Source organism: Protopterus annectens, chromosome 5.part0, assembly GCF_019279795.1.
Source record: "Protopterus annectens isolate FY-2018-M chromosome 5.part0, PAN1.0, whole genome shotgun sequence".
NCBI classification, from domain to species: Eukaryota; Metazoa; Chordata; order Ceratodontiformes; family Protopteridae; genus Protopterus; species Protopterus annectens.
Genome location: NC_056735.1, coordinates 740,296,430 through 740,311,594, shown reverse-complemented (window position 1 = coordinate 740,311,594; position 15,165 = coordinate 740,296,430). Strand labels below are relative to the sequence as shown.

The 15,165-nt window shown below is 40.0% G+C and overlaps 1 protein-coding gene across 1 annotated transcript; it reads right to left on the bottom strand.

Moving 5' to 3' along the window:
* Positions 1-1,290: 1,290 nt before the first annotated feature.
* On the bottom strand, positions 1,291-1,602 carry LOC122802185 (secreted RxLR effector protein 161-like). Its single transcript, XM_044071852.1, has one exon. It carries the CDS (start codon positions 1,600-1,602, stop codon positions 1,291-1,293), a length of 312 nt encoding a protein of 103 aa, XP_043927787.1.
* Positions 1,603-15,165: the final 13,563 nt, after the last annotated feature.

Here is a 15,165-nt window from a genome sequence, read left to right as displayed (position 1 = left end):
GCCTGTACTTCAGAGAAGTAGATACCAAACAGGAGAGATCCCAGGACTGAACCCTGTGGTACTCCACTTGTCATTGGTTTGAAGTCAGATTTGGAGTCTGCAACCTTTACAGTGTGGGTTCTGTCAGTGAGCCAGTTGGCAACTCATCCTCGTGCTATAGGGATTAATACCTAGTTTAGTGAGTTTAGCTATAATTCCAGAATGGGGGATGGTGTTGAAAGTCTTGACGAGGTCAAGATAGGCTGCGTGAACCACCTTACCCTCATCTATAACTTTGGTGACTGCCTCAAAGAAGTCGACCAGGTTCAGGAGGCATGATCTGCCTTTCACAAACCCGAACTGGGTGGGGTCCAGAGTTTGGAGGTTACCAATGTCTTTGTTTGTGAATCCCATGATGATACATTCCATGGCCTTGCAGACCAGGCCCGTCAGGCTAATAGGGCAATAGTTCCCAGGATCAGTGGTGGCTCCCCCTTTGTGGAGTGGGATAACTGTTGCTGTGCGCCATTCAGTGGGCACAAAGCCTGAAGTGAGGCTATGACTGAACACGGTGCTTAGGTAGGGAGCCAGTTTGTTCTGAAGTTCATGTAAAACGCAGCCTGGGATGTTGTCCGGTCCCATGGATGCTGTGTTTTTGGCTTTAGAGAGTGCTAATTTTACCTGTGTAGTTGTGATTACAGGGACTCTGCATTCTTCCTGTATAGATATGGGTCTTTTAGGGGGTGAGAGGGGGGTAAAGTTAGCACTGAACCTATCTGCCAGGATGTTGGCAATATCAGTTGGTTCTGTAATTTTTGTGCCATTGTGCTGTAACTCAGAGCAGATCTGAGTGTTGTCATTGAGATTCTTGATATAGCTATAGAATGCTTTGTGGTTGGCTAGCTTTCGAGGATCTTATAAGGGATTTCAGCTTCTTGCTGAGGCTGACCAGGGAGCTCCTCCACTCATGGGATTTTACTCTCTTTTGCAACAGTTTCTCCCTTCTGTTGTAGAGTTTGTTTATGCCAGGGGACCACCAGATTGGCTTCCTTTTTTGGAGGATAGCGTCTTGGTTCTGTTTGGGATAGCACGATCCATGCACTCGTGAAAGTGCTTATAGAGTGCATTTGTGTAGGATTCAGCAGTCGTAACTCTATTGTCCATCTGCATGGGTGTCATGAAGTTCACCACTTCTGTCTTAAGAAGCATGATCTTCTCACTGGTTGCAAGCTTAATGCATCCCTGATTGTCCTTATATAAGACTATAGGCTGGGACACTGGTTCTCCAAGATCTTCAAGTAACCGCTGCAACTAAACAGTTTCTTGACTGGCATAGGCAGCAGAGATATATTCTGCCTCTGTAGAAGACAATGCCACTGAGATATTTTCCTTGCTGGACCAGGATACAGGACTGTTTCCTAATTTGAACAAGTAACCACTTGTATACTTGCAAGTGTTGAGGTCACCCGCCCAATCAAGGTCCACATATTCTGTGAAGTTTAAGTCACCAATTGCTGACAACTTTAAACTCAAGCCTTTTGTGTCTTTTAGATACTCCATAACTTTTTTATTGAATTCCAGTCTCTGACATGGTTTACTTACACGTCTGAAGAGAAGAAACATGGCTGCTGCAATGTCTGGACGTGTAATGGTTGAAATGTACAGATGTGTCCCCACTGCTTGTCTGTACTGCTGATTAGATGGTAGAAGATCATCTCCATCCAACTTTAGATAAGGTATGTCCATGGGCATGATCCTCCTTTAGCCTCAGCCATGTTGAACTGTTGAAGAATTGAATCAATTTTTGCACTCTGGTTCAACGGAAAACTGCCGTCCTCCTTATACCGTATGTTAATTCCTAGGTAGTATGTGACCTCACCAAGAACTTTAGTCTCAAAATGCTGATTGAGTACTGTTATTAACTTTGCAGTTTTATCATTCCTTTTGTAAGCAATAATCAAGTCATCCATATAGGCTAACAGATACATCCATTTAGCACTTATACATTTAGAATATAGGCATGGATCAGCTTTGCTTCCCGGGAATCTTTCATCTAGCAGAACTTTGTTTACTTTTGCGTTCCATGCTTGAGATGCTTGTTTAAGACCATACAGGTACTTTTGCAGTTTGCAGCCAAGATGCTCTTCCCCACTTTTCACATATTTTTCTGGCTGTAATATGTATATTTCCTCTTCTATATCCCCATTAAGAAAAGCTGTCTTGATATTGTAATGTTTCACAATCATTTTCTGTAAATCCGCCACTGTCATCAGTGTTCTGAAATTACTTTGTTTGGCAACTGGAGCAAAAGTAGCATTATAGTCTTCAAATTTTGGTGAGTATCCTTTTGCAACTAACACTGCCTTGTACCTGCAGACTTTCCCTTCAGAGTCACATTTTGCTTTAAAACCCATTTATATTTGATTACATGTTTACTTTGAGGTAGTTCTGAAAGTATTCATGTCTGGAGTTCATTGAGTGATGTCATCTCTTCATCAGTAGCTCTAATCCACATTTGCTTCTCATGTGGTGGTAGTTTTTGAATCACTTCCCATGAGCCCAGCTCAGCCTGAACTGCTGTGTGAGCCATATAAGACAAATGTTTAGGTGGAATACCTTTGTTGTTGTTGATTTCCTGACTGAAGTCATGTGTGGTCCAGCATCTTCTTTATCAGTTTTTGAATTGTCTGCAATAGTTTCTATTTCTGTGTAGCTTTGTTCTTGTTTTTCTTGTGATATGGAAATGGATTTTTCCTCAGACTGAACAGTTTGTGTCAGTTTTTTTTTATTTTTATTTATTTATTTTACATTTGTTGATTGGACATATGTCTATTTTCAGTGGAGGCCCAGGGAGAAAAGCTCCACAAATCAGAGTAGTATTTACAAAACACAGGTACATTACAAAGTTTTGGCAGTCATTACATTTCATTGCATTTTAGCTTATGAGTAAGAAAAAAAAACAATTCTAGTACATAAGTATGGATATACATACAAAAATATGTAAAAAGAACACTATTAAACAGTAAAGTCACACACACATTATTGTTAATAAAAGATTAACTAGCTTATGCAGTTATGAAGATTAGTATCTGGAGACAAGTGAGGTAGTTAGTCCGGGTTAACACAGGGGCATAACCAATGTAATTTAAGGTATGGTTTAAGTTTGTTTTTAAATAGGGTAACTGAGGATAGGGAGGTTAGGTGATTGGGGAGGGTGTTCCAGGTTTTACCCACTGTATTAGAGAATGAGTCTCCGGCCAAATTGTTGGTTTTACCTATTTGTACCAGTAGTTTATTTGATGAGCATAGGGTCTTGAGATTATTGCAGGGGGTGATAAGGTTAGTGAGTATTGGAGTATTTGTAGGTTGATACAGGATCTTATGGGCAACCATTAGTTGGTTCAATAGTATTAGATTTGACAACTCTAACCATCCTAGTTGATTAAGATTGTTGCAATGATGGGTTCTATAGGTTTACCCAGTTGCATATCTGGCAATATTATTGTAGGAGATAGCCTGCTTGTTCAGATTGCTTTTACATAGTTTAGTATAGATAGGGGATGCATATAGTAGGGTTGAGATTAAGTGGGTACATGCAATGGTGGTCCTGGCTAGTGGAGTCAGAAAGGATTTGATCCTATAGAGGGAACCTAATTTTTTATTTACTGTTTTTATAGTGATGTTAATATGGGGCTCAAAGGTATGGTTATTATCAATTAGTACCCCAAGTAGTTTTGTGGTAGGATCAGGAGATATGATGGTACCATTGCTAGATGTAACAGTAAAGTCTGGTGGGGAGGCCCTGCGGGTGGGAGTGAATAATAGCATTTTTGCTTTTTTTTGGGTTCAGGATGAGACTTCAGTGTATGAGCCATTTCTCTACTGTGCTAAACACGTTTTGGGTTAGGGACCGAAGTTGTGATGGAGAAGTGGCTGAGCATATTAACGTGGAATCATCTGCGTATTGGATACAGGTAGCTTGAGGTATTACAGAATGTAGATCATTTGTAAAAATAGAGAAGAGGAGAGGACCCAATATGGAGCCTTGAGGGACACCAAGGGCAATTGGGAGGTGGGAAGACAAGTTATTTTCCCATAGTACAGCCTGTTGCCTGTTATTTAAGTAGGATTGGAACCACTGTATAGCAAGTGGATCCAGTGACAGGATTTTAAGTATGTTTATGAGTAGCTTGTGGTTAACCATGTCAAAGGTTTTTGACAGATCAATAAAGAGGGCTGAGGATAGAGTGTCATTATTGCGATTTTTATTAATGCAGTCGGTGAAGGCTAAGAGAGCAGAGGTGGTGCTATGAAATGGTCTGAAGCCATGTTGGCAGGTAGCTAGTAAGTTGTTTTCTAGTAGTTAGTTTAATAGTTGCTTATGAATGCATTTCTCCATGAGGTTTGCCAATGGGGATAATATGGCTATAAGTCTATAGTTAGATAATTCATTGGAATTGCCACCTTTATGCAGGGGGATAATATGTGAAATTTTCCAGATTGATGGAATAGTTCCTTCAGAAATAGTTCTGTTAACAAGGATGGATATTGGGTAGGCTATAGCTTTTACAGCTTTTTGCAGGTATTCTGCAGGTAGTAAGTCTGCAGAGAGGATGGTGGGTTTAAGTTTCTGAATAATGGTACAGACAAGGTATGTAGGAACCGGTTGAAATTGAAATAGTGGGGGGCTGTATAGATATCAGAGGAAGAAGATATAGTGTCAGGGGATAGCTGATTGGCAAGAGATTGAATGGTCTCTGTGAAAAATGTGTTAAAAGAATTGGCTATTTGGTTGGGGCTGTTGTGATCAGAGCCTGAGGGAGTGGATGTGACTGAACGACCTGGGTGTAAAAGTTTATTGATGCCTGACCAGAAATTTTGAGGTTTATTTTGGTGGGTTTGTTGGAGGTGACAGTAAAAGCTTCTTTTATCTGACAATATAGCTTTTTTGTTTCATTTCTTAGCTGTCTGAACATTAATTGTTTTGTAGGGCATTTAGTTGTACGCCAGCTTTCCCAGAGTTTGTTTCTTTGGAGGATTTTTTGTTTGGTAGTTTTGGAGAGCCATGAGGCTGGTTTAGACCTACTTCTAATTGTGCGTGTTGGGGCATGGTACTCTAGAGTGGCTAAGAATTTAGAATTAAAGTATTTAACTGTGTCTTCTAATGGTAGGTGTTTCAGGGGTGACCAGTCACAAGCTATAAGTTCTTTTTGAAAGCTGCCGGGGTTAAATTTTTTGTTAGTCCTTATTGTCTTATAATTGGTTGGATTTGGGATGTCACTCTTATACCTGATGAAGAAGGTGAAAGAGTGGTCGCTTATATCTTCAGGGAGGGTACCTACTTTGTAAGTTTGGTGATGACTATTTGTGAGAATCCAGTCTAGGGTACTTTCATTGTTATTAAGTTTATTGGTTCTAGTGGGGGATGTAATGGTTTCAGTAAAACCATGTAGGTTGATATGAGTGGAAGGCTGTTCAGATGTACAGGATCTCCAGTTTATATTAAAGTCACTGAGTACTATGGTTTCTTGCGGGTAGGTAGTGGAAAGTCAGCTTAGGATAGCCTCTAAGGTGCTGATATTATTGCCTGGGGGAAGGTAGATACAAATGATATAAATGGATTTACATTTGTTGAGTTGCATCTTGGAAATCAGAATTTCTGCATTACTAGTTAGTGGAGGTTTAGAGTCTATAGATGTCACCTGTAATCCAGATTTATATAGAATAGCTACTCCTCCACCTTTCTTAGCATTTCGGTCAAGTCTCAGATTACTATAACCTGGGGGAATAACCACATTGTCTTGTATTGCTGGCTTGAGCCATGTTTCAGTGAGAGAGAGGATGTCAAATGAATGTCCATCCATGAGGGCATGTAGGTGGGCAACTTTATTATTTATGCTTCTAATATTGAGATGAGCTATGAGGAGAGAGTTAGGACGTCTGGTAAGCAAGTGTGTGTTAGTGTGAGTGAGGTGGTCTGGTAAGCAAGTGTGTGTTAGTAGAAGTTCCTGAAACTTTGAACACAGAGAACTTTCATCAACAATCATACGTCTGCTGACTGTTGTTTGTGTCTGAATGCAGAATTCTGTATCCTTTTTGAGACTCACTGTAGCCCACAAGTACCCCTTTGCACACGGATTTTATTTTGTATGTTTTTCCTTTGGAATGTGCACATGGGTTTTACTTCCAAAATGTCTGATGTGTCTCAAATCTGGTTTTATCCCAGTCCCCTTCAATAAACACATCACACCAAATGACATTTGACGATTTTTATTAAACTTCCATAAACATGATTGTTAACCAATATTTAACAATTAAAACCAACACATGATATAGGTGAGGATGACATCCTTGTAATATTAAAATAGAACAGCGTGATCCCGCTCATCCCGACCAGTAAGCAGCATCCATACCTCCACTCGCTTACTTATGAAGCAGCGTACCACCACTCACTTCAGTTACCATTTATTGAATTACACATCCAACCAAATAAGCAGCTTACCTCCACTTGCTTATTTTTACTTATCAAGCAGCATCCAACTGCTCACTTTCCTTTCCCAACTCATTGAATTGAACATCCAACACCAGAGGGGAAACCGAAGAGGGCAAGCCTGCCCCTCTTCTCTGCCCACCAGCCTGACCAGGCTGTTTCCCCTCTCTTCGACCAAACTTCCAACAACCTAACCACCATTAAAAGGCATTAAGCCAAACATCATTTGGTGTACCCCATCCTGCCTAACCAAGCTGTATCCATGCCATCACGTCTCAACCCCTATCACATAAAGAACAAAATTAGCCACTTGCCTAAACAGCTGAATGCAAACCACTGATCCCTCTCCAATGCTAAAGTAACAAACAATGACCTCATAACCTAGCATACCCACTGTATACGAGAGAAATACTCAGTTACCCAATTACCATACCAATAAAAGCTTCATAATGATTCTCAGGTCATTACCAGCTAACTAGACAACCACACACCAAGCCCACTGCCACTTGAAACCATGCAGCGGCAATTGCATACCCTCATGTCAAACTGCAGCCCCATTTACTGCTGAATGAATATAATAACCACATGAGATCTCTTTCAAAATCACATTTAATAGTAATCTTAGCATCACACCAACTGCCCATTACAAGTAATAAGCCATTTAAAGCACCATCATGGCCTTTTAGCAGTACAACCCCATACGCACCACACACAGTAAACCCAAGTCAGGCAAAACTACCCAAGCACAATGTATCACCAAACCTGAAAATGCCCAATGTCACCAGGTCAAGACAAGGTCAGTGACATGCCATCATGCCTAACTGCTGCCTCTTGATCACCCACTCTATACACTAATGACCAAACTGCCATTTTCTTCCAAAATGGAGCAATTGTCTAATAATTCCCATCATACAATTTAACCAAGGTAACCCCACCACCACCACCACCACAAGCTTTACTTATAAATCTGCCCCATAGCCCTGCCAGAAGCATCTAATCTTCCTAACCCCAACCTGACATGCCTCAGCTGACAGCAGCAACAAACCATACCACCATCATATCAACCAAGCAAAAATGGCCCCAATTCCCCTGACTTCCTCCGCAAAACTGATGCCTGCTAAATTAAACCAACTGCAAAGTCCCACATCCCTTCTCTAGTCATCCTACCCTACTGACAGACCAGCAACAAAACAATCCCCCGAAAAGTATGACCCAACCCTTCTGTCACATTGCAAACCATACTACCTCACCTCCCCTTTTCTCAATAACCTGGCACCACAGTATCCCCCAACCAGGGTTGCCAGACGTCCCTATTTGGGTGGGACTGTCCCGAGATCAGCAGCCTGATCTTGAGTCCCGCACTGCTGGTTTAAATCCCAGGCAGCCTCCGCTTTGTTTTTTTTTTTTGATTGGCCTGTATACCGGCGTACAGGCCAATCAAAAATCGCTAAACACGGAGCTTCTTGTATTTAATGCAGAACATCACAGTTCCACATTAAACTGGTATACGGGCCAATCAAAAAATCGCAAAACAGAGCTATTTCTGTTTAATGCGGAACTGCAATGTTCCGCATTAAACAGAAGTCGCTCCGTGTTTAGCGATTTTTGATTGGCCCGTATACTGGTATACGGGCCAATCACAAAATCGCAAAAACAGAGCTACTTCTGTTTAATGCAGAACTGCGATGTTTCGCATTAAACAGAAGTAGCTCCATGTTTATTTATTTTTGATTGGCCAGGATTTTTTTTTTTAGTCTTCACTTTGTCCATACCTGGCCAGTTGGAAATCTGGCAACCCTGCCCCCAACAAGCCCTTACATAACCAGCTAAGGAACACTGAAGCAAAAACACTTCTGTAAGCATGCACTACAGAAATATCCTCATGCAATCAGTCTTACCCAAGTTTAAATAAAACTGCACATCCCTCTGTCAAAGATTACAACCTTGGCAGCTTCCTATAATGTAAGTTGTGCTGCCACTATATATTAAATACTGCTCTTATAAACCTAGAAAGTTGCTAGAGTAAAAGGTCCCCGTGCCATCCTGCATCCTCTGAAGGATACATACTGAAACTAAAATAACTGTCATCACCCTGTGAATTAACTCCTCCTTGATTTGCCACAGAATTCCCAGAAAACACATGAAAGTACCCTTACCTAAAAGAACTGTTTTCTTTAAATCAGGCTGCTGGATATTGACACTTAGTAGTCATACCTAATGAGCCAATTTGTAAATGCAAAAAAAAAAAAAAAAAAAAAAAACACAAACCTTAAGATCAGTGACCTACAACACAATAGTCAAATTGTGTAAGCCAGGATTAAATTTACATTAACCAGAAATGTGAGGCATTAAAACAATGAAACCTTATGACTAGGGTATAAGCTTTTAACACCTAGGACAGTGAAGTCCACCTGATAACTGACTGAGGGCCAAAAAACTTTGTCTTGGCTAGCAATATTAATACTACTGAAAAGAATGCAACCAATCCAGATTTCAAATATTGCTCTGAAAAACTTAACAAGTTGGTAGAACGGATTTGTTCTAGCATTCAAACTCCTGAAGGATAGGAAGTCTTAAGATAAGTGTGAATCAGTATTTACTAACTGCCCTCCTGAAAGTGTTCCAATGATCTATCAGAGAATAAAACTTGAAAGCACAACAAAATGCATATCACTGTTTAGAGACTGCACCCAGGAAATCCAACATATTATACGGAGCAGACCAACTATACTTCAACCATCCCACTAATCCCCTTGGGGGTTACTGCCGCATTGCACATGCCCAATCAATGAACATCGCTCAGAGTGCCCCAGTGTCAGAATGATGTCTGTACAGCGCAGGGCACCAGGCACCCCCTCCCACAATTAAAAACATAAATCAAGTGTGTGATCACTCTTTAGAAAATAAATCCACGGTACCAAAAACTTTGAAAGTACCCTAACAGAGGCAAGTGTACAACAACCAGCTATCTAACTCAACAATAAAGAGTGGCTAACTTTGTGTACTAAAGCATAACTAATGTTTAGTAAAAGGGAAGGCAGAGGAAGAAGGAACTCAGGCGAAGCTCACCATTACCTTTCCCACTCCTTAGAGTACAACCCCATTACACCTCCTTAATTCCAGTCCTCTACATATGCATGCAGTAGATAGCTAAACCACGACATGTAAAAAAAATAAATAAAAATTATGCAAGGGGAAAGCTAAAGCTCTGGACCAGAAACCAACAAATATCTAGGACTGTAAGTATACATGAGATTGAGGTGAGGAAGATGAGGCTCCACCACTCAATTGAGCTGCAAAGCTGACATAACTACCCCACCAAGAAAACCAGAGTGAAAACTCCCCAACAAACTCACAGCAGGCAAGTACCATTAATGCCACCCATGAAATGCATGACATGCGGGGGGATATATATATATATATATATATATATATATATATATATATATATATATATATATATACATATATATATATATATATATATATATATATATATATGAGATCCGTACAGATGTTTGACTGCATCTTTCACCGAATCCTAATTTGATAAGCATATTTGCACGAAAGTGCTATTCACCGAAGCAGCACTTTCGCGTAAGTATGCTTGTTGTTCTGGTCGTACTACTGCATGGTAAGGGAAAATTCCCCTTTCCTCACTGTAGTGTGACCTCAAAGTGAGAATATTAAAGTACAGGGGGCATGGGGGGCACAGCCCCCCACATAGGGGAGTGCAGGGGGGCTTGCTCCCCCTGCATTCAAATAGATTTTGTGTTTTTTATTGACATACTTTAACGAAAGCACTTTTTCGATGAAAGTACTTTCGTTAAAGTGTGTTCAGTGGTAATGGATTCGGGCTTTTGAACTTTTGTTCAAAAGTCCTATATATATATATATATATATATATATATATATATATATATATATATATATATATATATATATATATATATATATATATATATATGTGTGTGTGTGTGTGTATATATATATATATATATATATATATATATATATATATATATATATATATATATACACACAGTGGATATAAAAAGTGTACACACCCTGTCAGGTTTTTGCGATATAAAAAAATGAGACCACAATAAATCATTTCAAAACTTTTCCCACCTTTAATGTGACCCGTTAATGTGACCCATAACCTGTAGAAATTCAACTGAAAAACAAACAAATCTGTTAGGAGAAAAATATAAAAAATAAAAAATTTGCAATAAGTTGTTTGCATAAGTGTGCACACCCGTAAACTAATACTTTGTCGAAGCACCCTTTGATTTAATTACAGCATTCAGTCTTCTTGGGTAGGAGTCTATCAGCATGGCAAATCTTAACTTGACAATATTTGCCCAGTCTTCCTTGCAAAAGCACTCCAGATCTGTCAGATTGTGAGGGCATCTCTTGTGCACAGCCCTCTTTAGGTCACACCACAAATTTTCTATTGGATTTAGGTCTGGGCTCTGGCTGGACCATTCCAAAACTATAATTTTATTCTGGTGAAGCCATTCTTTTGTTGATTTGGATGTATGCTTGGGGGTCATTGTCATGTTGAAAGGTGAAATTCCTCTTCATCTTCAGCTTTCTAGCAGACGCCTGAAGATTTTGGGCCAAAAGTGACTGGTATTTGAAACTGTTCATAATTCTCTCCACCTTGACTAAAGCCCCAGTTCCAGCTGAAGAAAAGCAACCCCAAAGCATGATACTGCCACCACCATGCTTCACCATGAGGATGGTGTTCTTTTGGTGATGTGAAGTGTTGTTTTTGCGCCAAACGTACCTTTTGGAATTGTGGCCAAAAAATTCAACCTTGGTCTCATCAGACCATAACACATTTTCCCACATGCTTTTGGGAGACCTGATGTATTCTTTTACAAATGTTAGCTGGGCCTGGATGTTTTTCTGTGAAAGAAAAGGCTTCCGAGTTGTAACTATACCCCATAGTCCAGACATATGGAGAATACAGGGGATTGTTGTCACACGTAGTACACAACAAGTACTTGCCAGAAATTCCTGAAGCTCTTTCAGTGTTGCTCTAGGTCTCTTGGCAGCCTCCCTGACCAGTTTTTATCTTGTCTTTTCATCAATTTTGGAGGGACATCCAGTTTGCAACGTCACTGTTGCCCCATATTTTCTCCACTTTTTGATGACTGTCTTCACTGTGTTCCATGGTATATCCAATCCTGTGGAAATTATTTTGTACCTTTTTCCTGACTGATACCTTTCAACAATGAGATCCCTTTGATGCTTTGTAAGCTCTCTATGAACCATGGCTTTTGCTACAGCAGGCAACTGAGTAAATGTCAGGAAAATCATACTAGGACAGCTGAACTTTATTTGGGGTTAATCAGTCTCTTTGACTGTTAGCAGGCTTGTACCCAAGAAGACAGAATTCTGTAATTAAATCAAAAGGTACTTCAACAAAGTATTAGTTTAAGGGTGTGCACACTTATGCTACCAGCTTATTGTAAGTTTTTTATTTTTCATATTTTTCCCTTAACACATTTGTTTGCTTTTCAATTGAATTGTACAGGTTACAGGTCACATTAAAGGTGGGAAAAGTTTTGAAATGATTTATTGTGGTCTCATTTTTTTATATCACAAAAACCTGGCATTTTAACAGGGGTGTCTACACTTTTTATATCCACTGCATATATATATAACTTCATAATCTGGAATCCAAAATCTTGAAAATTCAAAATCCTGAATTACAGTACAAGGACACAAACACATACAAGACAAAGGATAGCACATTTCACCAAGTATGCCCCCACACCCCTTCTAATTAAATATATAAACTCCAAGATTGCACTCCACAGAAAAAAATGGCAAACATACCATCACATGTGTTCATGACTGCTTGTTGTAACCTTAGTAACATTCCCTTTTAACTTGCCATACTACAACATAACTCATGAACGTGTAGTGAAGTGCAATCTTGAGTTGAGATATTTAAGTAGCAGGGGTTGGGGGGCACAGCCCGCCACATGGGGGTGCATGGGGGCTTGCTTCCCTGCTTATATTTATTGGAATGTAATCTGGTTTGTGTTCTTTATAGTCAGTATATGTATCCTGTGTGTTTTCAGTCTTTTGGGATTCATGATTTTAAGTTTTCAGGATTTTGAGTTTTCAGGATTTTTGGCTTCCAGATTATGAAGTTTTGTGAAATTCTAGACTGTGATATTTCAGGATTCTGAAGTGAAACCATAATATATATACTATATTTACTAGCCTCAATTATACACACGAAACAAGGCAACCACCGGAAGCCACAACCCCTTCTCATGAAAATAACGGTAGCCCACAAAACACCCTCAAACTCCATAGTTGGAACAACCGAAGCCTGCAAAACATTCCAACTGCTCGGCAAGAAACCTCCAACCTCTCAGCACTGCAAAACAAAGCACCATACAATGGGAGAATACCACTCCATCTCACAGGGAAAGAACAGAAAACTAGCAACCTAAACCCATTACCGCTGTTCTGCAAACCAACTAAACCATCCTGCCTGCCATAACAGCTATCACCATTAATTGCTAAAGGCTTAGAGTGCTACTAGGCATGCACAGCAAAAAATGTTACCCACGGCTTCAGCTAAGCATGTGAACAGACACCATCATCCCTACTGGGCTACAGACCTAGCCCCATGAATAGAGTCAAGGCCCGCACTCCACCACCAATGAACAGTCAGCATGAAAACCCCTGAATTAAAGCACTCATCAACCAGCCATTCCACCAAACTCTATTCCGCAGTCTTCCACACCGCAAGCCACACACAGCCTATTAAAGTTATTCTTACAGATCTGGCACAATAATGAATAAAACAACCCCTCTCACATGACGGTCACTACTGATCTGCACCATCAAAGCCATGAACATAGCACTGACATGTGGTCCGAAACCCAGATGCCTCACCATCAACAACAAAACATAACAACAGAAATGAACAAAATCAACAGCCAATTGACATGGAACTGCACAGACTTTATAATGATAAAAATCTTCACAGAGAAAGTAAAGCATATAAAATGAATTGTCAGGAGAACAATCTACCAGCCCCGAACATTACCAATCACCCTTGAATGTCTCCACTCCAACACCCAGACTCCAAATGGCCGGCCACCATTAAGTTAACCCACAAACCCAATGCCACCAACGAAATCAAAACCATGATCTACCCCAACTACCACTTCATGCAGATGTTAGTAAAAGAAAAAAAACAGCAACTGATGCTCACACACTCCAAGTTATACCAAGCCCACTGGGATTACAGAATACTGTGATCTGGCTCCTCCAGCTCCTTAACAATATTCTTCCCAAGGCCTATTTGTTCCAACATACCTACTGTTTACCTTTGATGTACTACCTGCCAAGTAGCAAGTTCACGCCAAAAATGCGATTCCTATACCAGCTGCCTAAACCCTTTAAGCCGCTCCCTACCCTTAACTCATTTCCTCCCACTCATCCTTCATTCCCATTTTAACCCTATCCTCCCCCCATCTTCTTAGTTCCTACTACTATATTTATCTAGCCCCACTTGAAGATGTCCCTGGACAAATCAGTCTGTTACCAAACCTCATTTATTTCTGTTCCACAGTTCATATGGAGTATTCTCTGTTGTTTTTCCTGGCAAGCAGTTTTGGAGATAGCCTGCAGTCATGATAGCTTCCCCCATTATGTGGTTGGCATATCAGCATCAAAAAGAATGCTCCTTCGACTCTCACAGAGACTGTGATTCATTCTCACTGCAACCCTGTTTTGTTCTGGGTAATGTGGTACAGTGGTCTAGAACATAATTCCATGTTTACTGAGAATGGATTGCATTGTGACACTTGTATATTCAGACCCATTGTCTGTACATAGCATTCTGGGCATTCTGCCAAATGTATTACTAACTTGAGCTAGATACTGTTCTAACTTGGCTGGCACTTCATCCTTGTTGTGCAATAGGTACAATGTGGTGGACCTGGAGTGATCATCAACAAAGCTAAGAAAATAGCTCTTCTTTCCTGGAGTTGTGTTTTTCATTGGATTGCAAAGATCTGAATGAATTAAGTCCAGAGGTTTATGAGCTCTGCTTTTGCTCTGCTTTGGAAAAGGATTTGTCATCATTTTCCTTTAATTTCTACACCATCTGCATAGTTACCCTCAACAATTTTCTTTGTGTCAGAATTTCTGTGCCCAAGACATCTGTGCCAAGTATGAATACAGTTTGAATGTTTTTACACTTTGGCTGAATTAACCATTTCACTGTAGTTCAGCTGATGCAGTTCATCTGTGATTTTGAACTTTGCAATTAAGCAATCCCTTTTTTGTGATGACACAACTGTCACCTTGGAAAGTCACTATGTTGCTTTGGTTTGTAATCTTCTTCACTGACAATAGGTTACTTTCAGGATCAGGCACATACAAAACATTTCTCACGTCTATCTTTCTGGTGATATTCTGAGAAATAGGACAATAAATAAAACTATTTCCAATACGTTCTGACTTTATTATCTGCAGTGATTTTTTATGCTTTGCTTTGATCGAGCTGAATGAAGAAATTTCTGTCGTTGGTCATGTGACTTGTAGCACCTGAGTCAACACACTATGCCTGCACAAAGAAGGCACCACATTTGGACTCAAATACATACTCAGTGTCTGAAGTGACATCTGCTTCTAACCTGACATTCTTAGCTTGT

Coding starts and splice junctions, on each gene's coding strand:
- LOC122802185 (XM_044071852.1), bottom strand. CDS start 1,602: ATGTTTCTTCTCTTCAGACGTGTAAGTAAACCATGTCAGAGACTGGAA.